The sequence below is a fragment of the Branchiostoma lanceolatum genome, chromosome 19, assembly GCF_035083965.1.
Source record: "Branchiostoma lanceolatum isolate klBraLanc5 chromosome 19, klBraLanc5.hap2, whole genome shotgun sequence".
Taxonomy (NCBI): Eukaryota; Metazoa; Chordata; class Leptocardii; order Amphioxiformes; family Branchiostomatidae; genus Branchiostoma; species Branchiostoma lanceolatum.
The window spans coordinates 9,545,415-9,568,417 of record NC_089740.1 but is presented as its reverse complement, the minus strand read 5'-3'; the positions used below and the strand labels follow the sequence as shown (position 1 = coordinate 9,568,417).

Here is a 23,003-nt window from a genome sequence, read left to right as displayed (position 1 = left end):
TGCAACAATACACTGCAAAGCACATTGTTAAGACATCAAAAGAACTTAATCAACAAAAGTGCTATGCAATTATAGTAGTATTATGTATAACTAAAAGAAGTATGAGAAGTAATAATGCATTGTGAAACCGCTCTCTAAAGATGTACTGAGGTTAAGAGGTTTGAAGAGGAAAAAAGGGGAAAATTAAGAACAACAAAACATGAAAAATAACAGTCATACCACAGGGGTTCCAGTGGGGTACTGGTCTTCTAACTGTGGATGGTACAAAAAAATGAAATTGTCACTACACATGCATAAAACTATGGAAAACAAGCACTACAGAATGGGTGATAAACAATTTTTCTTTTATAACTTCATAACACTACAAAATTAAGATTGGCGACAAATCTGTTACCATGCAATTGATATGAAAAATGGTTGTGATTCAAATTAGGGCTAGTTCATTATGAAGATCTGCAAGGGGTAGTTAGGAAATTTCCTGAAAAGACAATTGTAGGAACTTCAATGATAGCTTAACCTTCTTCCAGCTAAGGCAGCCTTTTGGTACCTGATCTGTATTGTTAAAGGGTTAAGATACAGGAGAAGGAGAAAATGTAGGAATTTAGATAAAACGGAAAAGGCAGGTCATGATATTTCTGACAAGCCTCTTGAAAGGTTTGAAAATGTAATATCAATATTTGATGATTAATATATATGACTATAGTCCTTTTATTAGCTTGATTGTTTAAAGACACCTATGGTTTAGAATTTTGGTGCCCAACCTTGAAATATTCTCCAAAACTACAGAACAAAATTTTGCCCAATACCTCTGAATAAAACTTTTCAAAACAAATTTTTGTCAGTCTTTACAACACATTCAAAATGTTCATCTACAGCCAAAAGATAACTAGTACATTATGAGTTAAACTATAGTCCAGTGCACCAGACCAAAACAAAGCCGAATTTGAAATCAAATCTCACATGTCTACAATGACCTCACATTTGTAAGCAATGTGAGAGGGTAAGATCTTAAGAAATGAAGAAACATTGACTTTGTGATCATTTTGATTCTACAATAGGGGTCTTTAACAAGCAGGTGCTCTCAACACAATCGACAGTCGTGACTTACGTTACAGTTGTCGGGCGGACAGACGAGTTGCGTGATTTCCCCGCCGTGCACAGAGAACGTGTGCAGAAGCTGTCCGCTGAACAGGTCCCACACCAACACGGCGAAATCCACGCCTCCTGACACCAGGTACTGTGGGTCGTAACGCAGAGACTCTTGGTGAGGGTACACGAGGCATGTCACTTTGCCCTTGTGGCCTCTTAGGATGCGGTGTGGGGGCCAACCTGGGTAAAGGGAAAATACACATTCTGTCAACACATGTCCAAACCAGTAAAAGCTTTTATTTCTCAAGCTATATGAATTGTTTTATTGCAACCTCTACTTTTTGAAAACAGATCTTTCTGAACCAAAGATAGATGCATTTGTGTACTTGTCAATGTTCAAACTACAAGTGAATCATGTAGGTAGTGTCAGGTACAAGTGGCCAGGTTGTCTTGTGCTCAAGGATTGTTGACTTTCTGGGTTCAAATCCCTAGCAGGCCTCAAATGTTGTGCCCTTGGGAAAGCTCTTTACACCTGTTTCCTCACTCAACTGGAAATGAGTACCTAGCTTCGTTTAGGGACCTTCTCTTGGATTGGACATAAAGCTAGAGGTCCTTTGCTTGAGGAGAGACACACCTTATATAATCAAAGATCCCACCACACTTGCCAGAAACAGTAGTGGTTCATTCTGGTGTGCGAGTGGATCAAACCTTGCAGTAATGGGTCAAAATTACACCATACAAAAATAGTGTGTTACACCAAAAGGCAATTTACCAGTTATGCATGAAAAAAATTAAAAAAGTTACCTCTCTGTTTGGTGTGTTCACACTGGAGTAGCTGTACCTTGGCTGTCTGAGTGGCTGGGACTATGGTGATACTCCCGTCCTCCCTCCCACAAACCAGGCGGCCTTGAGCAGGGAGGTACAGGCTAGCCGTGATAGCCAGCGGAGTGTTGTCCTGTTTTGTGCTCTGGAGTGAACAACAACAAACGGATTATTTACTTGTCAGTTTATGTACAAAATGTATCATTTTATCTGTCTTTAGTGCTTTTTCTTGATTGATGGCGGCACTGATATAAGTTTGATTTAACTTGTCTGTATTTGCTAATTTCTGTTTATATTTTGAAAAAAAAACAGTCTATCCTGACAGTCCATCACAATTAGCAGTTCAACCAATGATAGCATGGCAATTAGTGGTTTGACCAATGAATGAGACAGTGGCTGCATTGTTTGCTACAATATTGGCATAAATTTTATCCCAATTTCCCATGCTAAATAAATTTTCTATTTTATCAACATTCCTGAATGTACCAAACTCTTGACAATATTAGAAAGTCTATCAATTAAAAAGTCTATCACATACATGTGTACACAGTATGCATGGGGCCAGGTATCTTTAACCTCTACAATCCTGCCAAAAGCAAACAGAAGAGGGCAATCACTGGATGGTGCCCTCCAGAAAATGTATACTGACCAGTTGATCGATGATCCCGGCTGGTTTGAGTTCCATGGAGTCCCAAACATCCTGAAGACTCATAGACACATGAGGGGGCATGTCTGGAAACAAAGAAACGTACATGTCAGGCTATGGAACAAAGGAAAAGGAAAGGAAAGTGATCTTGATCTAGTTTAGCTCACTGAAGAGCTAATCTTCCACTGGTTGTGACAGAGTAGACAGACGCTATGTACAGTACGGTACAGATCGCAAGCTGAAATATGGCAGGTAGTCTTCATAGGCTACAACACTAGAGAATGCATAATTTTTTATTCAGAAACTTAAGAGTTCAATGATAATGGAATACCATTATATACATTTATCAATTTACCTGCTTCATTTCTGCAATGATGTCAAAATTCATACATTAAACATTTGTACCATTCCAGCATATTTGAATCATTGTAATTATACAACTCTAATGCTTAATAATGGCAAACTTATTGGCATTCATCATTTTTGTTGTGCACTTTATGATGTTCTATTCATTCGGCAATTTTCTCTACTGCCAATGTGGAATAGTCCAAATACCTGTGGAACTGATATTTGAGTCACAGGATTCGAACCATGGAATTCCTTTGAAACAGGACAAAAACAGCATTGGCATACGGGCCCAAAGATGTTGACAATGTGTTCTTTTTTCTCACTACGAAGTTTTACAGTTGTCTTATAACACTACAGTATGGAAAATCACAGTATTACTGTAATATACAGTTAAGAACAAAAATTATTCATAACCCTCATAATTTTTCATGTGCAACTGGTGCAAGTAAGAAACATCGATAAACATACAATCACACACTTAGTATTTATGAAATTTTATGGTTCAGAGGTTGTCTATTCATTTTTATAAAAATGAGCTTTATTTCCCACCTGGGGGTCTGTCCACACTATCCTGGACCTGTTTCAGACAGGACAGCTCCTTTTCTGTGATGTCTGGAATCTTCCACAAGGTGACCCTGCCGTGGGAGTCCCCCCGCAGCAGCAGCTTGTGGTACGACCCGCGCCGGCCGAAGGAAAAGCTCATGGCTGGGGTGCATGTGAGGGGCTGGAAGAGTCAACATTCTCTTTAAAAATGGACTTAACCACAAAACATTAGCAACGAGATTATGTATGAAACAGAATTCGAAGATATTAACATTAGAAGTTTTGCTGCAGTACCAAGGTAGGGGGCTCACAAACAACGTGCATCTATAGGATAACAATACCTATCTACATACTAAATATTATAACAATCCAAATACAGCAACTGCCAGAAAACCCTGTCCACACACATATGGACACACAGCTATGAAGGTAGCAAAGATCAAAGGAGGCTAGCAAAGAACAATTTCCTAGGGAATGCATACATAGAAATTTGGAATAATTTCAGTTCAATCACATTCATATGGAAGGATCCACACCTGAAACTTGGCCAAAAAACATGACATCGTATACTTTGATATTACCTGACTCAACTTTACACACTCAATTTTACCTTTTTGATTTTAGAGGGGTGTATCTCCATGACAAGGTACTGGAACGGAGCTGGTGTTTTCGCTGCTGCTTGCCCCACACCAGACCTGAAGTCAGCACTGTCGGGAATACAGCTGAGAAAAAAATAAGCCCATTGTACAACAATTGTACAAGGTACAAAGTATGGCATCTACTGGTACATAACTACAGTTCCATAAGGCTGATCTACCTAATGTAAGAGCAGTATACATGTAGTATGGGATGACAATGGGCTTTTACAATCATTGAAGGAATTTCTAACGCCTAGACATACTTTAATATATTTTCCTAAGTATGCACATGTAAACCATGCAGGGGTTGCAAAATGTCATTATGTACTTATATTTGCTATGCAAGTCAATTCAGATAAATCCTGGTATGTAAGATGATAGCATTGTGAAAAGTAAAAATAAACATGGCTGTTACCATGAAGGCAGCTGGTAGAGGCTCCCGCGCCCTGCCTTACTCCACACGATAACACGGTCTCCCGCCACAAACTCTCCTCCCGTCCAAGCTTCACCTTTCTTGTTCGGGACGGAGCACAGCAGCGAGAAGTCACCTGCATCGTAAACCTAAAATAAAACAGTTGTGTTAGTTTGACACAGAAGACAGATTGTCTCAAAAGTGAAGGTGCTCTCTAACTAGTTTAGCTCACTATGTTTTGCACTATTACAGGTTCATTGTACCTCGGAATTGCCCTTAGCTCTGAGACTTCAACAAGTACAATGAACAGTGGACCATGGCTTAACGTCCATCCGAAGGACGGCGACCTTTTATAGTCCAGGCTTCTCCTAATCCAGTAGTGATGGAGGTCCTGAATGGGTGACAGGGGCTTTAGCTACTTCCTTACCTGCCAATAGTTGCTGCACACGATGAGCACTGTTCTCTGGGTGAACTGACAGCATGCTAGCGTCTTGGCATTCAGACAGCGAAGGGGCTTGGATTCTGTCTCAAAGATTGGTTCGGACTCCTTCAAGTAACCAGCAAAAATCACACGTCATCATTTGATTCTAACTTGACAAGATATAGAAAAGTTTGTATGCTTCAACCTTAATCCCTTTGACATAGAAGTATTGGCTGTAACATGTATTGGTAGGGAGAGAGTTTTAAAATAATAATAGTTGTAAATCGGGATAAACACATGAACAGAGAGAATACCATATCATAAGGGGTCTTCTCACTTTGAACTATTTTGTAACTATTTCTGAGAACATATCAGACAAACATCAGTGAATTGATCATTTTATAATATACTACACATCATCAATCTGAAAAATTCCCAAGGGTTAAAAAGTACTGTGGAATCAGCATGCAAAGGTAAATGTTAAACTTGAACAAGCAAATAGGACAGTTCACAGTTTAAACTGCACATGCTGGGGGTCAAAGGTGAAGGCCCCTAACTTGTAAAAAGTCCTTGTCTAAACCATGCTTGATACATGTTTTGTATATGTCTCAGGGGCGTTCAACTTTGACATACTTAAACATCACACTGTGCATGCACAGTTCAAACTGTGAACCAGCTTATACAAGTACACCATAACCTTTGACCCAATGACATCATTAGTATTGTAGCAGGTGAAACAGAGAGAAACTTGCCATTGACTGCTGTGAGGTTAAAAAGTTATCAGAGGTTAGTACATAATGTACTTTTCTCCTGTATAGATTCTGTAAAGCCATGCACAGGGATACCTCTGCAGCAGAGTTTAACTTCCATTAACATCTATCTGCCGGGTTACATGCATGTTTACTTGGCACCTTGAAAAACAAGAGTTCCAAATCAATTACTAATTCTGGCAACTTTGAACTACACTTGCAAAACAATGCCACCTGTTTCGAAGAGGAAAACAATGTATTTGATAGATCATCTTTTCTGGCTGGCAGATATATGTAACCTGGCGGTTTTATGTACATTGATCAGAATGTTAAAAGAAGTGCCGGAAGGCTGTTAGTATGAAAAGAGAAGAAGTCAATGTTGACTGTGCCCTCCACCATGAATGGATGCTAGCAGAAGACGTGAAAAAGAAGAGCACGGATTTTAGCGTATAATATTCCGACCTTCACCCGTTTCTCGTGAGCTCCTCCGATCTGTAGCTTTCGTCTCCAAGGCTATTGGGATGTTCGGAAAAAGGTACGAGAGCAATAGACCAGATTACTTTCACGTAATAAATAGCGTAACGGTTTACCGGACGCTTTATTTTTGTTGTCTCAGTGCAGGCATGCTGAGAAGTGCACCTTAAGACCATGCAATTTATGAGCAAAAAAGTATCTTTGATATGTGTATCAACATGCATTTACATAAATTGCTAGTGCAGGTGCAAAAACTGACTTTAACATTCTGGGGACAAACCATAAATAATCATGTTGGGGACTGTTTCAAAATGACTGAGGGCTACCAACAGTGATGATTTTGTTTTCATTGCACTGGGCATTTTGATATAAAATGTACGAAAACATTTTTACTAAATAGAAGGCTTCTTTTCAGAGCTTTAAACAACTCCCCAATATGATATTTAATGGTTGGTCCACAATCATGTCATGCATTTGGCAGCTACATTTGTAAGCATCATCCCTACTCCTGTGGTATGTTTTTACGCACCTTGGTCTCCTGGCCTGTCAGTGTCCACACTTTCAGAGTTCCACTTGTGGAAAGGGCTACTATTACATCCTCTGTCAAACAGAAAACACACATTAATCTAAAGAATAAACTTTAAATGTCCTCTTTGAATTAGCCTAAATGAAATGCTAACTTTTGGGGGAATCTCCCCTCTTTTTTTCATTTCACACACTGAGCACTTTTCTTGCTAGCCTGGGTACCATCCTCAGTAGTACTGGCTCAATCTTTTCGCTCGCAAATTTGTGGATAGCAAGCAAAAAGAGATTGAGCAAGGAGTTACTACGGAGGATGGCACCCAGGCTACATGCATGTTATTTACTGACAATTATTGATAATGATATGGAGCAAAACTATTAGTATTCAACAAGTCAATGGCCTTTGATAGGAAAGTGAGTTACCACACTGACTTCAACTGTCTGTCAGTCAATGACATTTGCATAAATATCACATCTTTTCTAATGTGTCTTTTGAGCATGAAAGCTCAAATTTGAGGTGAGCAATATTTGCTTTGTGTTGAAGTAAAGATCAAACTTCGTCATACATACAGTTTCCCTAAAAGTTTTAAAATGTGTCCAGTGTAGATTTAATGCTTGTTCTAACCACATTGAATTTATGAATGTCGCGTCGGTTCTTACCGTGTCTTTTGATTGGTCGGAGGATGCAGAGGCAGCTGATCCAATCAGGTGAGAGTTTGGAGGAGAGCGAGAACAGCACCTCCAGGCTGTTGGCATCCATGATGAGAATCTCGGCGTAGTAACCGTGGCAGATCAGCCGGTATTCCCGCGAACTGCCGTTACCAACTTGGTAGGGCTGGAAAAAAATAGTGCAAGCATTATTATACATGACTTGTGGATGTATAAATTCAATTATAATGCTTAATTTCATAAGTGAGTTATATACATTTCCTACTGGCCTCAACATACAAAAAAACATACATTTTATTGTTAGTCTGTAATGAAGATACATTGTACTTACATATATTGCAGTATGTGTGCCTGACAGCTTGGTGTGCTCAATGCATCTTCCATCGCTAACATCCCACAAACACAGTTCTCTGCAATACACCCAAAAAATGTGAAATTTGAACAGTCATGTAGTCTTCACAAGTCAAGCAAAACACTAGTCTCCTAGTCAGGAAATTCTGTTGCGTGATTGGCTACTTGGCTACTGGTCCTGGACCAATCAGAAAAGCATAACAGGTGCGAGTTCAATGGCTTATATGTGCTCCTGACCAATCGGGATAGGCTAACAGGTGTCGGTATAGGGCAATGGCCATCTCCATTTCTATGGCCCTTGGGCCACACAACTGTGCAATCGCTACAGCAGATGGCTAGTCCACTGGCAGTGGTGGTGTGTTAGGCTATATCCACCATGCTCTTTCTCATATAGGTGCTGAGAGCTAAGCAGATTAAGTCATATGTACCATTTTTTAAAAATCCTTCAGTATGTCTCGGGTGGGGATCGAACCCACGACCTACATGTACTGCATGCAACGCAAGCACTCTCTACGTATCACTGTACTTAACCATTGCAGTGGAAGGCTACAGTACATGTACATCTATTTCAATTATCTTATGAGAAAAGACAAACATACTGACCCATTTTCAGCAGCACTGACCACATTGCACTTCTCCCATGTATCCGTAGACTTGGCCAAACATGTGATCTTCGCTGTGTGGCCAAACAACATATTTCTGGGCACCAACTGAAATTCATAATAAAAAATTAATGTTAATGCTAGACAGTACTAGTGTTTCATTTTTCAATCCTTTCAGTCGTTTTGTAAAAAGAGGCCTAGGGAGGGAATCATCAAATGGATGTTTGAATCAAATATGAACATGTCGTGCACAAAACTAATTTAGGGAACTGAGTGATACAATTACCATGTCATCTCCTCTTATCATATTTCACACAAAATAGAAAGGATACAACATGTACAAGCAACATCTTTTCCTTTTTCCAAGGAAGAAATTCTTTCATCATTGAAAATAAATGAATAAATCAAACACCACCTAAAAGTATAACCAATACGGCTGAATGGCATTGAAAAGCTTTTGGATGTCAATTTCCTACAAATCATACAATGGCATTTCTGTGTGCACAGCCCTGACAAATCACATAAGTGTATCTACGATTGGCGTACCTCCATGTTCTCGTTGAGGTCCCAGAGACAGATCTGTCCGTCGTGACACCCCGTGACGACTGTGCGCTGATCGCTGGTGAGGAGGATGGCGGAGATACAGTGGGTGGGGGGAACATGGCCCCACAGCACGATGGGCACTGCCAGGTTGTTGGATGCCATGGTCTATGGGTATAAAATAATCTCAATGGTTTGTTGGTTTTTTCTATGAAAGATTTGCATAACTTGCAAGGGGAGTATTGCGAGGGAATGGAGCAGTTGAGCTCAAGGAAATTTATATTTTAGGTGTAACATGCCTTTCCCGAGGGCACAACATTTTTTCTGAACCTAGAACTAGAAGAGGGATCTGAAACCAGGACCTTAAGATTCTAGATAAATAATGTTTGAAACAATCCTTACAACAAGACCACCTTACCACCGTGATCATGACTTACGTATAACCAGAATGCAAATTGCTCATGCAAGCGTTATATGATGAATTTCCCTATTCATAGCATGATGGAGGATAGTACACGTTCCAACAAGCATGCCTATGATATACAAATCATAAATACTACATAAAAAAATAATGTTGTGAAAATCAACCTCCCATAAAAACGTCATGACATGTCACCCCTGATGTCATGATGTGCGGCCGCCGCCCCCCTCCCCACCTACGTAATAAAAACATCGCGGACGAAAACTAGGTAAAACGGCGCTCTATTGTATTGATTCCTTCAACACAAACAGTACGGTTATAAAAACGAGCATATACCTCTGTTTCAACCTGCAGTTATTTTCAAAGAACATAAAAACACCGCTAAATCGCTAAAAACTCCGCCTCCGCCGAAGAAAAAATAATTTTGGCCGCCATCTTTGATTGAAATCGCTTCACGCCACAGGGCTGGTTCAGCGGTTGCGCGACGCAAATTAGTCCTTTTTGATAAATGGATATTGTTTCTGCTTGGTCACATTCATTATGTATTCTTTGTACATTGTTTTTAAAGCTTATCATGTTTAAGCTTTCTTTGAATCAACACAATTTACGTACGGGACAGTATTGACATGTTGTCAAAGGCGGAATGATATATTTCATGATAATGTTAAACCCGACACCAATGCAATAAAACCAGTGTCATTCAATACACCTGTCACTGAGCGGTGAATTCAGACAATTAAAAAAAAAACGTTGTTCGTGAGAACGATGATGTTACAAAATATGACATATTGTGTTACTTGATAGATTGGTGACTTAATTAAATCATCCTCATGATATATATCTACATTGCAGCTTTAGCTCAGATTTGCTCCTTTGAATGCTTTACTGGCTGCCAAGCAACTTTTCATTCATTACATCAATTTATAGATAGTTTCTGACCTGAGAAATATCAAAATTAAGGAAAACCTAGCTCACTTCTGTGGAACTGCAGCTGCTTTGGATGATAGATGATCATGCATGATAAGATAGATAGGTAGATAGGTAGCACTTCTATTATATAGGAACTTACCAGCAAAGTTGAAAGACAGTGTTTGAAATGTTCAGCAAAGATAGGAATGGAATTTCAAATGACGTATAATGTAAATTCATTTATTTTCGTCCTGACTTATTTCACAATAGAAGGGGAGAAATTCTGTATTGCATAATCATTGTCCCAGTGGGTGCGGGTATGTCTTAATGCAGTTTCAATATTTTCATATAATCGCATCAGAATGGCCATGGCATGATTAGACTATTTTCGGATTCAATCAATACAGCACGTTTGAGGACTCGTAAAGAGAACGTGAAGAAACAAGCAGAAAGAAACTCATTTAATGCTGAACAACTTTTTTTATTTTTCAATGCTTTTTGAACATTCATACAGTGCACCTAGCAAACAGTATAAAGTGGCATGGAAACGCAGTTTGTCATTTTTCTATCCACCGTTACATATCTCATGTCTTCAACACTCGTCTACTTTAACAGAACTTACTTAAATTCTCCTCTTAATGGTAAAAACTGCCAAAGCAGAGATCTCTGGTTAATCAACTGGAACTAAACAAGGCCTGTCATGTAACAAAAACTGTCACGCCTTTCGCTAACGGCAAAAAACAAGAACACAGCCATCTTAAACACCCTCTGCTCTGACATCGTGTCAATTCTCTTAAGATCTCCAACCCATCCTCATTCAAAAACCTTGGCCTTTCCTCAAACTCGTCTCGAATACTTAAAGTCAACCTTAAAATGTCTTTCTGTTTTCTAAAACTACTTCTTGTCTCTTCTACGTTTCCACTAAATTGAACGAATCTAAGCAAAATTTGTGTCAGTTTCATGATAATACTTGAAGTTTCAAAAAGTTCCCATTCATACGTAACATTCATGCAAAGCGGTCCGAAGACACGTCAAGTCGTAAGCCATATCCAAAGCCGTTCCAAATCCAAGATAATCCGTCCGCACATCACAAGTCAAAAACATCAAAATTATCCAAAACTTAGAAATAGGCCTTACCAACAACAATTCAAATATATACAAAAACAATATCATTAACATCTTACTTAAATATCACAAAAAATTGGAATTATTGCAGTAAGTAAATAAGAGGTGTTACGGTAAATCCAGTTTAAAATGCTCATTTCTTTTTAAGCAGTGTTTTGGTCAACTTTGGCTCTTAAGAAATGATAAACCCTTTTTGATGTAAACTGAGTTTAGATAAAATGTGACTGAAAAGTCTGAATTATTATCCACGAATCACTCCATCATTATTTGTATTTGTTTTGACGTTGATCTCGTTTCCCCTATTTAAAAACAATATGTGACCACGGTGTCTAAAAGGTATGTTGGCGGTGAGATTGCAAAATGGATTTCAATGAAAAGTTTTTAAAATGTTCAGCCTTCAACTGTAAGAAATGCACTTCTGTTTCAGTAACATCAAAGTTCAAAGCTTGTTATTATTAGAACGGTTCTGCCAAGCTATTGTTATGAAGTGCAACATAAAAACATTCGATGGGTGGTTTTCCTTTAACATCCCATTTTTTAGTTTCCAAAACGTTCCATTGCAAAACTGTAGCAGTTTGAACAACATCAAAGTTGAACTGTTAACTTTTAAAGGTAGAAGCACCATCGCAAATCTTTCAACAGCAAATGTATAAAACTTTGTTTTCTCAAGTATTTTTCAGTAGGATACTGGTTGCAAAAAAAAAGATAAACTGAATATATCAAATGTAAAGAGAATCTCACGTCATCTCATTTCCACTTTTAGCTACACAAATCATCATTTTAGGTACACAAATATAACAACTTAAATGTACAACAACTCTGCTTTTTTTTCCAAACAGTTCTATATCAGTTGCTGTGTCCTACTGAAAGTACTTCTTTCTAAAGATAAAAGTTCACAATGCTACTACATTTCACTTGTCAAATATTCACAGAGGCACTATCAAAGCATTAGCACCCACTACTTTCAAAAGTATAATCATCATCATCATCTTTGGCAGATATAAAATCATCTTAAATAAATCATATATGATCTTTCCAGGCTCTGCCTGCTCAATAAATAATCATAGGTTGATCTTCAATATAAGGCACTGCAACAAAGAATCATGCAGCAAACGAGCTGCTAGCTTCATCCTTGATTCCCCTGATCTTGAAACTGTAGTGGGTGCTGGGACGAATCTGCCGACGACAAATTAGCAGCTCACATCCCGGTAAGCAACAGGCTCCAATCAGCTGCCAGAGATCTTCTCGGACTGACCAATCAAGTGGCCTCTTCCAAATGCCCCTCAACTGTTACATGCTGTTTAGTCAGTCATCGTTGTCACGGCTGTGAGGAGAATAACATTTCCTTCAGCTTCACTCAAAAACCTTCAACTTTTCTTTCCTAACAAAGAAATCTATAATGTTGATTTCTCAAAACTGAAACTTTCTGAAATACCTGCATTTGCTATAATTTACAAGTAAGTTGGAAACATTGTAGACATACTCTTCTAAAAGAAAAAAAGCAAAGAAACAAATCATGGATCAAAGAATTAAAGTTTCCACAGAAAATGGCTGCTATGGTCTTCCAAAAGATAACTACGATGAAATGTAGAATAAAAAAAGAAAAAATACAGTTCAGTGAATAGGAAAATTTCCCAAACTGGCTGCTGTGGTCTCACACCAAGGTTGTGTTGACCTTTGACCAACCTGCGAGACTTGTTGTTGCGCATGAGCGGGCGGTGGTGGCGCAGCGTGTCCAGCGAGTGGTGCCACTGCCAGCAGGAGCGGCAGTAGTAGCGGAAACATGACATCTCGCGGCAGAAGAACGGTCCCGGCTGGGAGTTACAGGTGTTGCACAGGGAGTCCTCCAGGTAAGGGTCCACCTGAACCTGTGGGGCAATCAATCAATAAATCAATTTATCTGTCAGTCAATCAATCAACCAATCCATCCCTTGGCTTTCAGTCTTCTCGGTGGACTTCAATACAATTTTCTACGATCTGTGGGTACATTTTCTACAAGCACTTTTCAATGGTTCGTGGACATGAATTCAACAGGAATATATATATATATACTGATGAATACAGCAATCTGAACTGATTTTATATTGAATATATACATACATAGATATATATGTGTTCAAAATCAAAGTAGGGGCAACTTGAACACAAAACTTCACTAATAATTGTGTGAAACAGTGCCCTACAAAACTAAAAAAAACAATGGAAGGCATTTCAGCACCATGTATTGTGCTATGTGCATTTGCCCACATTTTGCAATCTTTTTTTGGCATTGTTTCAACCCTACATAGAGCATTGTACAAGGTCCACCCTACAGGTAGAGGAAGCCTGACCTTCTTGGTGAACTTTGGAGTCTTGATCTCGATGAAAGCGGCCTGGACAGCCTTCATGTAGCTCTTGTGGTTTCCAAACGTCACGCGACCAGACCCTGGAAAACGAAAAAAGTTAGATCTCAGTATGACAGTAGACTTCAAACTTTTGGTGGCTACAGTATTCATATTCCTTTTAATTCCATTGAAATGGATTTATTGCAATCAGCTGGTGTATTTGTTTGTTTGTTTGTTTGTAGTGGTGTGTGTTCACAGTTTTGCAATTGGCATTTGAACACAAGGCACATCAGCAGCATTAACAGAAAGGTGGATCAAAGGAGCCAGAAAGGTCTGCAGAAGGTTGCAGGAAATGGAGTTGGTTCGAGTTTTGCCAGTGTTTTATTCCTAGAATACTGTGTTTCTGTGCTGCAGTATTGTACCAACCTCCTTTCCACTAATACCACTTACATGTACCACTAATGCAAAAATAAACTAATTTACAGTAAACTAAAGTCCTTTACCAATTGGGTACTTGTGCTTGTCTGTATCAATCCCAGCATACACCACTCCACCAAACAAGTCGTTCATGATGTTGGCGAGCCCCTCTGCATTCAGCATCCCGTGTAGCGCCCCAACGAACACTGTCTTCCCAGGGTCCAGGCGCTGGGACGGACAGCGCACATAGTTACTGTCGGAGGTCACCCACGGTATAATCTGTACCTGTTTGTTGAGGAGTGAAAAACAGTCATATATTTAGAAACACACATTAGATAGAGTACAAACTGTGAACGAATAAGACTTAAGCGTTCAAAAAGGTACCGGTAGTTGGACATTAAGTGTTTCTATCAACTTTTATAAAAAAATCTAAGATATTGCAGTATAGAGCGATTCCACTTTTGTGAAAACATAAAAATGCAAAAATTAAGACAAAAAAGTGCAATTTACAGCTTCCGTTAATTCTCCTAGCTTTTACCATTTGAACAGCTTACAAAAATCCATATCACTACTAAAATCAACAAACCCACTTACGATAAAAAACGTGGGTCTCTTCATTTTCCACTGCCTTCAAAAAAGAAGTCAAACCCAACCATAGTCAACCTTAGTTAACTTAGAACTTTGATAGTAGTCTAGATAACTATTTTTGATTCCCATGTATTTCCATGTTTGTCTGCAATTAGCCTTCGGGCATGAACTTGCAATAAAGTTATTATTAATTTGGTGGTCATTGGTCGAACCACTAATTGTCGAAAGGTTGAACAACATCTAACACCGATGTAACCCGTATTGTTTCAATCGTAAATGTTTAAAATTTGAAAACAACAAGATCTACGCTATGACCCCTGACCTCTTTGCAGCGCATGCGTCGTGAGGAGATCTTGTAGAAATACTCGCCGCCGTGGCTGAAGTCGTGGGTGCAGGCCTGGAGCAGAGCCTTCACCGCCTTGTCGGACTCGAACAGCACGTACACGTAACCTGCTTTGGAGAGGCAAGGGCCACAATAGGACTCAGGTTTGGACATTACAACTCAGAACAGCACGTACACGTAACCTGCTGGGGGAGGCAAGGGCCACGATAGGACTCAGGGTTGGACAACAACTCAGAACAGCACGTACACGCAACCTGCCTTGGAGAGGCAAGGGCCACGATAGGACTCAGGGTTGGACAACAACTCGAAACAGCACGTACACGTAACCTGCTGGGAGAGGCAAGGGCCAGGATAGGACTCAGGGTTGGACATTACAACTCAGAACAGCACGTACACGTAACCTGCTTTGGAGGGGCAAGGGCCACAATAGGACTCAGGGTTGGACAACAACTCAGAACAGCATGTACACATAACCTGCTTTGGAGAGGCAAGGGCCACAATAGGACTCAGGGTTGGACATTACAACTAGTCGCAGTTTCAACTTGAAGTGATATGACAAATACACTCAAGCTAGATTCAGCAAGCACTCGAGGCACAGATAAAAATATACACCCTTCTAAACTTGTGCCCTTGGGAAAGGCACTTAACACATATTTCCCATGTCCTAAGCCCACAAATAGGGTTTGGGTTGGCGTTAGGAAGGGCATCCAGCTGTAAAAACTCTTGCTACAAAAAAGACTTGCACTTGATGAGGAGTTCTGGGGCTCCCCCATCCATGTGTAAGGACGTCCAACCCCCATATGAATAGGGAATAAAAGACGTAAAATTGGATAGAGAGAGAGAGAGAGAGAGAGAGAAAGTTATCAAACATCAAACCATCCAAGATCATACTTTCAGCTCTAAATTCCTGCCACAATAATTGAATTAAAGGTTATTACTTTGATGAATTACCTATTCAGAATCATAAACCACATCTCGCTAAAGTAGTTAGCACTTTGAGAAGTGTGCTTACTCATCCTGATTACATAATAACAATAATTATGCAAGATATTTTGATATTTGCTTTGCTCCCAAAAGTATATTTTTCATCAACAAAAGTGTCTTAAACCCTGAAAAAACTGAAAGGGTGGAATGATTTTTTGATCTTCACCTTTTGGCGGGTAGCGAGGGTGCTTGCTGTCCTTTCCTGGCCACTCAACCTTGATTGGTCCAAATGGTTTAAAGGCAGCTTGGAGACCAACTGGGAGGAAAGAAACATCATGACTGACATTGTCATAGTTGCTAAGAACTGGCACGATGAATATTTGGTAGAAGCATTCCTCCCTATAAGCAAAGCTTACCGATTTCACTACAAAATTGGGGCCTATTTCTTTTTGGACAATAGCAATGTCCAAGGTACTGAAAGGCATTCCAACAACAGAATTTTCCCAACAAATCAACAACAACAATAAAAGGACTCACTTTGACTTGTCACATTCTGATTCTATAACCATAGTTTCATCTCCACATCTATAAAAGCCTTCTTCCTATTACTGGTAAGCTTTTTTTGCTTTCCCAAGGGCACAACGTCGGGGCATGGTGAGTATTAAACCCGGGACCAATTGGTTCTGAGCCCAACACTCTAACCGTTGCGCCATACCGACACCACTTTGTGATCATCCCGGTAAGAGTGACCCACCTTCAGTGATGTCCCAGGGAACTCCTCCTAAGAAGACCTTAGGTGAGTAGATGGGGCACTTGTGCTGGCGCATCGGCAGCTGTCCGCTCCAGGTACAGGTGGGCTCACACATGGCTACAAACAAATGGCAAACACCAATGTTGGAACTTCAGCAAGTCTCTAGCAAGAACTGACAAGCATTCTTAGAATCCATCTATCAAGTTGAAAAATCACAGTACAGCTTACAAAAGTGCCCTATCACATTGACCAATCAAACTACAGCTTACAAAAGTAGCCAATGGTTGCTGTGACAACCTACTATGCATAGCTACATAAAAACAGCAAACACCAATGTTGGAACTTCAGCAAGTACCAAAATTAGGATGGTATTTTCTTACCAGCAGCGTTGCGATACATCCTGGCATCCCGCTCGATTCTGAAGGGGTCGTTGAACCAGTTTGCGCCAGCCCAGCGTCGGTCGGACAGCAGACTGGCACCCGAGGGCATGCCGACCGGGCTGTCAAGGTCGTTGGGGGGCATCTGGTTGCCGTAGAAACTAACGTGCGAGTCATAATGACGCCGCATAGGACTACGGGAGTTAGGATCAAGGCTCAGACCTCCCTGTGGTGAAAAAAAATCAAAATATCAGTGAAAATATATATTTGTTTACGTTCATGAAGGTTAGACATCCAGGTAGTAAGATATGCCAAAAATAGTTACTTAAGCAACTGGATCAAATTTTGAAAAGGGACTGTTAGGACAGTTCCAGTCTTCCATATACTAGAAATCAATTTCTTCTCTGGTGTGGGCCTGCCGTTTTCTGGACTACAGTTATTGTAAGGTGTGATAATTTTCAAATTTTATCCAGTTGCTTGAGTAACTATTTTTGGCGTATAAATTTGTTTATTTTCAAGAAAGACTTATTTGTTGGCTTTGAACTTCCTACCTACATGTAAGCTAAGAAGTATTTTGATAACGTTATCAAAGAACAGAATATTTCCTTTTCCCAAATAGGTGGAGAAACATAAAACATCTTGTTACCACTAGAGACATGAACTCCAAATCCCATCCAATCAACCAGTCACAATACAGCTTACAAATGGCATCTATCAAATTGACCAATCACACTACAGCTTAAAAAGTAGCTAATGGTTGCCGTGACAACTAACCACGAGTGAGGACAGCGTGTCCTCGGGCGACATCGACCCGGTACTGCTGCTGACGCCGCTAGTGTCGGAGTCGCTGGGACTCGGAGAGCGCGAGTTGCCATGACGATCATACATGTGGTTGAAGCCTCCTCCTCCTCCTCCTATAGTGAAGATGAGCAATGCTTTAATTGTAAAGCCAAAAATAATGATTTCACTCAACACAGATAAAAGCTTTTAACTATTTGACAAATGATGATTTGACCAAAAAACGACAAGTGACTTTTGTAAATAATAATGTGATTACGCTGGTGGACACAGGATTGAGATGTTATGGGTTTGATTCGTGGCAGTCCTGGCTAGATTAGTCATGTATTTTGGAAAGGCAAACATAACTTTCAATTACAGTGGAGCACGACTTAATGTCCTGTCTTAAGGACTGCAACCTTTTCTAGTAGTATACATGTTGAGTGAGTGACAACAGCCGGGATTCGAACTCCTGACCTTGGTCCAGAGGCAGGGTCGCTAACCAATGGACTACGCATGCTACTAGAAAGACAGCCTTACCAAACGCAGGTTCGTAGCTGCCCCTGTCCATCTGACTGCTGTATGCGTACGACGAGCTTCTGTCCAACGGGGCGTGGTACAAGTTCTGCTCCATCCTGGGGTCCACGTAACTGCCGCGGTCCCCGTGACCCAGTCCGTACGGCGGCGGGAACGAGTCGCGTTCCTGGGTCTGGCGGTAGGTCCGACGCCGGTCGTAGGCTGTGGTGAAGTAGGAGGCCTGCTGGCTCTGCAGGGGGTCTGGTCCGGACGAGTTGACGAAGTCAAGTCCTGCAGACAAAGAAACTTGGTATATTCACCCATAAAGGCAATGTACAAAAAACTTTCATGGAAGACATATGCACACATTGATTCTAAAGTCAGTCTCACAGCTTGGCAACTCTTAGAACTATTGCATGCTTAGATAATATGTCAAATTTCTTAAGTGTCCAAATCCTTATCACTAACTTTTGCTTCTACAGCAAAGAATGTAGCTGCCAAAACACAATGCCAATAGTACAACATACTGTAAATCTTTTGCAGTGTCATTTCACATTTGACACATTTGCATTTACAGTAATCAGCTTCGCTCTTAAAAAAAAAGAGTCAGGAAAGGTTTGCAAGAACTTATTTCAAAAGAACCCGATGTTTATAATTAGTAGCCTCACCTCTAGCATAACTGTCATGGTGAGGAGCCTGCTTACCGATGGTGGGGTTACAGGGCATGCTCGCAACCAGGCGATCGATGATCGACATGGGAGTCATGACGGACGACGGAACCTGCAAAGCATCCTGGGTAGGAGGCAAGGCAACCGCCATTCCCCCAAAGGGTTGGAACTCCACTGAAAAAAATTGGATCCCGAAAAAGGTGTTTCTCAAAGTTAAAAATGAAATGTTGATGACAAAGAATAGAAACAAACAGGAATCTGAATTTTTGATTTCAAAGTTAAACTACATAAATCAACAAGAAAGAAAAAAACAAAAGAAAGTGATCTTGAACCAGCTCTTCTCACTAAAGAGCTAATCTTCCACTGGTCAGTACAGTATATACAATACATGTACACTTGTACCAAAACAGAAGCAAAAAATTTCCATTCCTGGTAATTCAGAAAAACACAATGACTATTGTATAATGACCAAACGGTTTTACAGACACTTAAAACATATGATAAGACTTACAGTTATTAGACACATCGCTGAGTGAGAGACTGGCCATGGCATCAGTCAGTACTGGGTTAGTGGCAGTGGAGGTCGGCATGTCAGGAGCTTTGCAAACAAAATATGAAACAAAAAAATTAGATTTTTCAATAAACTACTTTTTCTCATCCTGTCCTTATTCAATCTTTCCCTCCATCCATCAATCTATCCATCCTTTCATCCATCTTTACATTCATTTATTCATCCATACATCCATCCCTCAGTCTGTCTATCCATCCCTCCGTCCCCCATCCTTTTATTCATCCATCCATCAATTTAGTACTAGCCAATGTCTAAAAAGCAAATCGCACAAAATGTCGTAGCTCTTACCGGAAGATGTCCCCAGTTTCCCAGGACTGGCGCTAGTTCCATGGAGGTCGAGCGTGTTGTCCAGAATCGCATTGATGCGCTGGAGGATGTCGGAGTTGTCTCCCCCGTTTCCACGACTGAGCATGCTAAACGGGCCCTCCGAACCACCGTGGTGATCGGAGTGAAGCGGAGTTGACTGTGGAATAGAACATACAGTATTTTTAGAAACTTATCCTAGAAGCAAAATGACTTATCTGAATCTTGAAATGTTTGTTTATTTGAATCGATCACACATAAAGGGAGGGCAAAATAGGTTTTTCTGTTTTATTTTCTAGATTTCTGTGGTGATATTTCCACCGTAAATTCATGACACCACAAATATGTGTTTTCAATGTATCACTATGTACTGGACTACAGAATTGTTTCACCCACAAACTTCAAACAATTCTACACTGAAATAAAGTCCCTGCAAAAATAAATGAATTTGTTATAATAAACTAGTTCTGGAAGATTTTACCATCAATGTTTTAAGCATTTTGCATGAACAGACTTTTAACACATTTTTCTATGATGTTCATGCTTTAGAAAACTCTAGCAATATCACAAATGTGTATGTTTCTTCACTTGATAATGAAATTTACAATTTGGAAAAAAAGAAAGAAAAGCAGCTAAAAGTTCCAATTATTTGTTGATGCTAAACAAGTCCCTCTTTTTTTTGTCGCAATTTTTGAAGAGGAAAAAGAATTCCTGAAAACAGGAGGGAAACATCAGTGGGCAGTTCAGTCTTCAGAATCAGATCTCACTCCCCCATATCAGAAAAAATTAGCCGTAAAATCGAGATTATTTCAAGATTTCACGGGTCAACGGTGCCAATTATTGGGCTTTCCGATAAACTGAACCTTCTGAGAGAAACGATAAGGCAATGTGAGTTTTAAATAAGCCCTTTGTTTTGTTTTCGGACGGAAAACTTCAAAGAAGATTTAAAATGGGAGGGGGGCACAAAAACCTAGACACTTTCCAGACCGAATAAACAAAAATTGTCACAATTTTGCGACGATTCCTTCTTATTTCAACGGATTTTCAGTCTTACTAGTCGCTGAAGATAGGAAAAAATTGATAAAGGTAGTGGGAAATTTATATTTATTGTACTTGAATGCAGAAAGTTTGAAAATTCTAATCAGACGACTTCGGACTGTTTTGCAACAACATCGAACGGCGGCTCTTTTTTTCGGGTAAGAAAATGTTTAGAAAATGAGATTTTGCCAAAAGTTTGGGATGAAAATAATCACATGTACCTCTTTTTTTGTCAAACAAACTTGTCCAACAAATTCATTCAAAAAACACTGGATTGAGCAATTTTTCAAAATCAGAAAATTTCGGAGACGAGTAGGAATCTGTTAATTTGACCTTTATCGACTTTCCCTTTATATTGACCGCTAAACAAACTATTGTAACAGTAAACAGTTTTCAAGTTCTTTGTTAACACAAAACACCACTCTTCAAACTAATTGAGCTGTGCTAAGGACGCTAAAGTGAGAAACCCAAACAAAAAGTATGTAAGATAAACAAAGACAAACAGATTCAAATTTTCAACGAGCCAGACATTCACCCCCCCCCTTAAAAAAATCAAAGACAAAGCGAAATTACATAACAATTTTTGCAGAAATTTTCTCTTTCATTATATTTATGAACCAGGCTTAAGATGACTGAGACATTAAAAGTCAAAAATAACGATGGAAAGACCAGAAAATGCGAAAGAAAAATAATGTCTAGAAATGTTGCGCAGTTCAAAATACAACTGAAGGGGGGGAGGGGGGGACACACTAAAGACGGCAGTTTAATTTTTCTTCTTGAATTAACGACCGGCTCAGCCAGGCCAATAATGATAAGAAACATTTCCTGCAGGAATGGAATACTAATATGTCTTGAAGACGTGGGACAGACCTGTGCCACAGGCATGGGCTTCCTTGAGAACCCCGGCGGGGGTCGGCGGACACTGCCGTCGGTGGCCACGGTGCCTTCTGCCGTAGAGTGCCGAGGATGTCTCCCTTGAAGATTTCGGGACGAGCTTAGAACTCGGGATTCCTTGCAGCAGGAGCACTTCGGGCTCTGTGAGCGCGTTTTATAATCCCCAGCATAGTGCTTCATCCTCTCCACCTGTTAGAATTTACCGAAAATTACCACATGAATGGAGGACAAACTTTCTGCAGAAATCATCACAGACTTGTTCAACTTCGCATGTGCTGCTCTGATGCGACACCGAACTTCTGGAACTTAGTATTGTTCAAAGGGAATTTGATAATTTTTAAATAACTTATAGCCGTTTATATACTGATAATTCTACAATATAAAGCCAACGATAGACTAAAATAAATAGACTTAACTGTATCATTCTTCAGAAATTTTCTCTATATGTTTTTTGACGTAATAACTATCTAGTACCATATCAGATACCCCTTTCAATGAAGATGGAACAGTCCAATTCTTGGAAAATTATATTATCTTTTCACTAGAATTAAAAGGCCAAAAATGACAAGCCATATAGCACATTCAATTATGGTACAGAAGCTCAGCTTGGGTTTTATGCTTTTGAAGTATGCGAGCAAGCATTCGTTGTTTTTTTTTTCTGGTCGTAACGGCATTTTGTCCGGATTGTGACGTTTTAAACAGGTTGTCAACAGTTATTTGCATATGGGTATGGACGAAATGGCGCGAAAACCCCACGTGGCCTGGTAGTTGGGTGTGAAAACAAAAGACTTCCCGGTGTCTGGGAGAAAGTGTTATTTCCGGATAACACTAGGGGTGTGATCGGTGGGCGTGATGAAATGGCGTGTGTGGTCTATATTAGCAACTCTCCAAGCAGAGGTTCGGTTGAGAAGATTGTGACCCCTTTTCTCATATGCCCCTTTTCTGTGGGCTCTCTCCTCCAACAGAAAATGGGGCATATAATAAAAAGGTCACAACATCTGCTTGGAGAGTAATGCTAGCCTCCTTTGCAGGCCTTCCAGGAGCGGTCGTTTTTACTTGGGGGGGGGGGGGGGGGGGCGCTGATTTGCAAGTCTACAGCAAGGAGGTTTTATCCTTGTCTACAGGCAGTGGGAATTCCGAAATTAATTGTGATGATATGATTTACAAGCAAATGTTGGGGTGAGAGATCGATGATTCCTGGTTCGGACAGGTTTCTATGATACTTAGCCTA

At 40.0% G+C, this 23,003-nt stretch overlaps 2 protein-coding genes across 15 annotated transcripts in view; both read right to left on the bottom strand.

Moving 5' to 3' along the window:
* The window catches only part of LOC136425020 (WD repeat-containing protein 7-like), a 28,616-nt gene extending 18,899 nt beyond the window's left edge, over positions 1-9,717 (bottom strand). For 7 of the 11 annotated variants that reach the window (XM_066413722.1, XM_066413730.1, XM_066413728.1 and 4 more), the window contains exons 1-15: positions 9,583-9,717; positions 8,833-8,997; positions 8,288-8,394; positions 7,665-7,743; positions 7,325-7,499; positions 6,672-6,742; positions 6,131-6,181; positions 4,926-5,045; positions 4,502-4,647; positions 4,059-4,170; positions 3,455-3,629; positions 2,561-2,643; positions 1,894-2,056; positions 1,109-1,329; positions 220-252 (exon numbers count right to left, since the gene is read on the bottom strand). In XM_066413722.1, the coding sequence (XP_066269819.1) occupies positions 220-252; positions 1,109-1,329; positions 1,894-2,056; positions 2,561-2,643; positions 3,455-3,629; positions 4,059-4,170; positions 4,502-4,647; positions 4,926-5,045; positions 6,131-6,181; positions 6,672-6,742; positions 7,325-7,499; positions 7,665-7,743; positions 8,288-8,394; positions 8,833-8,991 (1,695 nt within the window). In that variant the 5' untranslated portion in view covers positions 8,992-8,997; positions 9,583-9,717. The remainder of the gene's footprint in view (positions 1-219; positions 253-1,108; positions 1,330-1,893; positions 2,057-2,560; positions 2,644-3,454; positions 3,630-4,058; positions 4,171-4,501; positions 4,648-4,925; positions 5,046-6,130; positions 6,182-6,671; positions 6,743-7,324; positions 7,500-7,664; positions 7,744-8,287; positions 8,395-8,832; positions 8,998-9,582) is intronic. The other 4 variants (XM_066413732.1, XM_066413733.1, XM_066413725.1 and 1 more) reach the window with 3 other exon arrangements.
* An 899-nt stretch (positions 9,718-10,616) lies between these two features.
* On the bottom strand, positions 10,617-22,061 carry LOC136425408 (cytoplasmic polyadenylation element-binding protein 1-like). Of its 4 annotated transcripts, none has more exons than XM_066414271.1 (14): positions 21,749-22,061; positions 19,826-20,000; positions 19,478-19,564; positions 18,967-19,140; positions 18,323-18,589; positions 17,780-17,919; positions 17,009-17,231; positions 16,632-16,745; positions 16,104-16,193; positions 14,933-15,063; positions 14,109-14,307; positions 13,612-13,706; positions 12,968-13,149; positions 10,617-12,605 (listed from the first exon to the last, which is right to left on the bottom strand). In XM_066414271.1, exons 1-14 carry the CDS (start codon positions 21,950-21,952, stop codon positions 12,587-12,589), a joined length of 2,100 nt encoding a protein of 699 aa, XP_066270368.1. In that variant the 5' UTR covers positions 21,953-22,061; the 3' UTR covers positions 10,617-12,586. The 4 variants fall into 4 exon arrangements, with proteins under 4 accessions (XP_066270368.1, XP_066270369.1, XP_066270370.1 ...); XM_066414272.1 differs by having other exon boundaries at positions 17,780-17,916; XM_066414273.1 differs by having other exon boundaries at positions 17,780-17,913.
* Between the last annotated feature and the right edge of the window lie 942 nt (positions 22,062-23,003).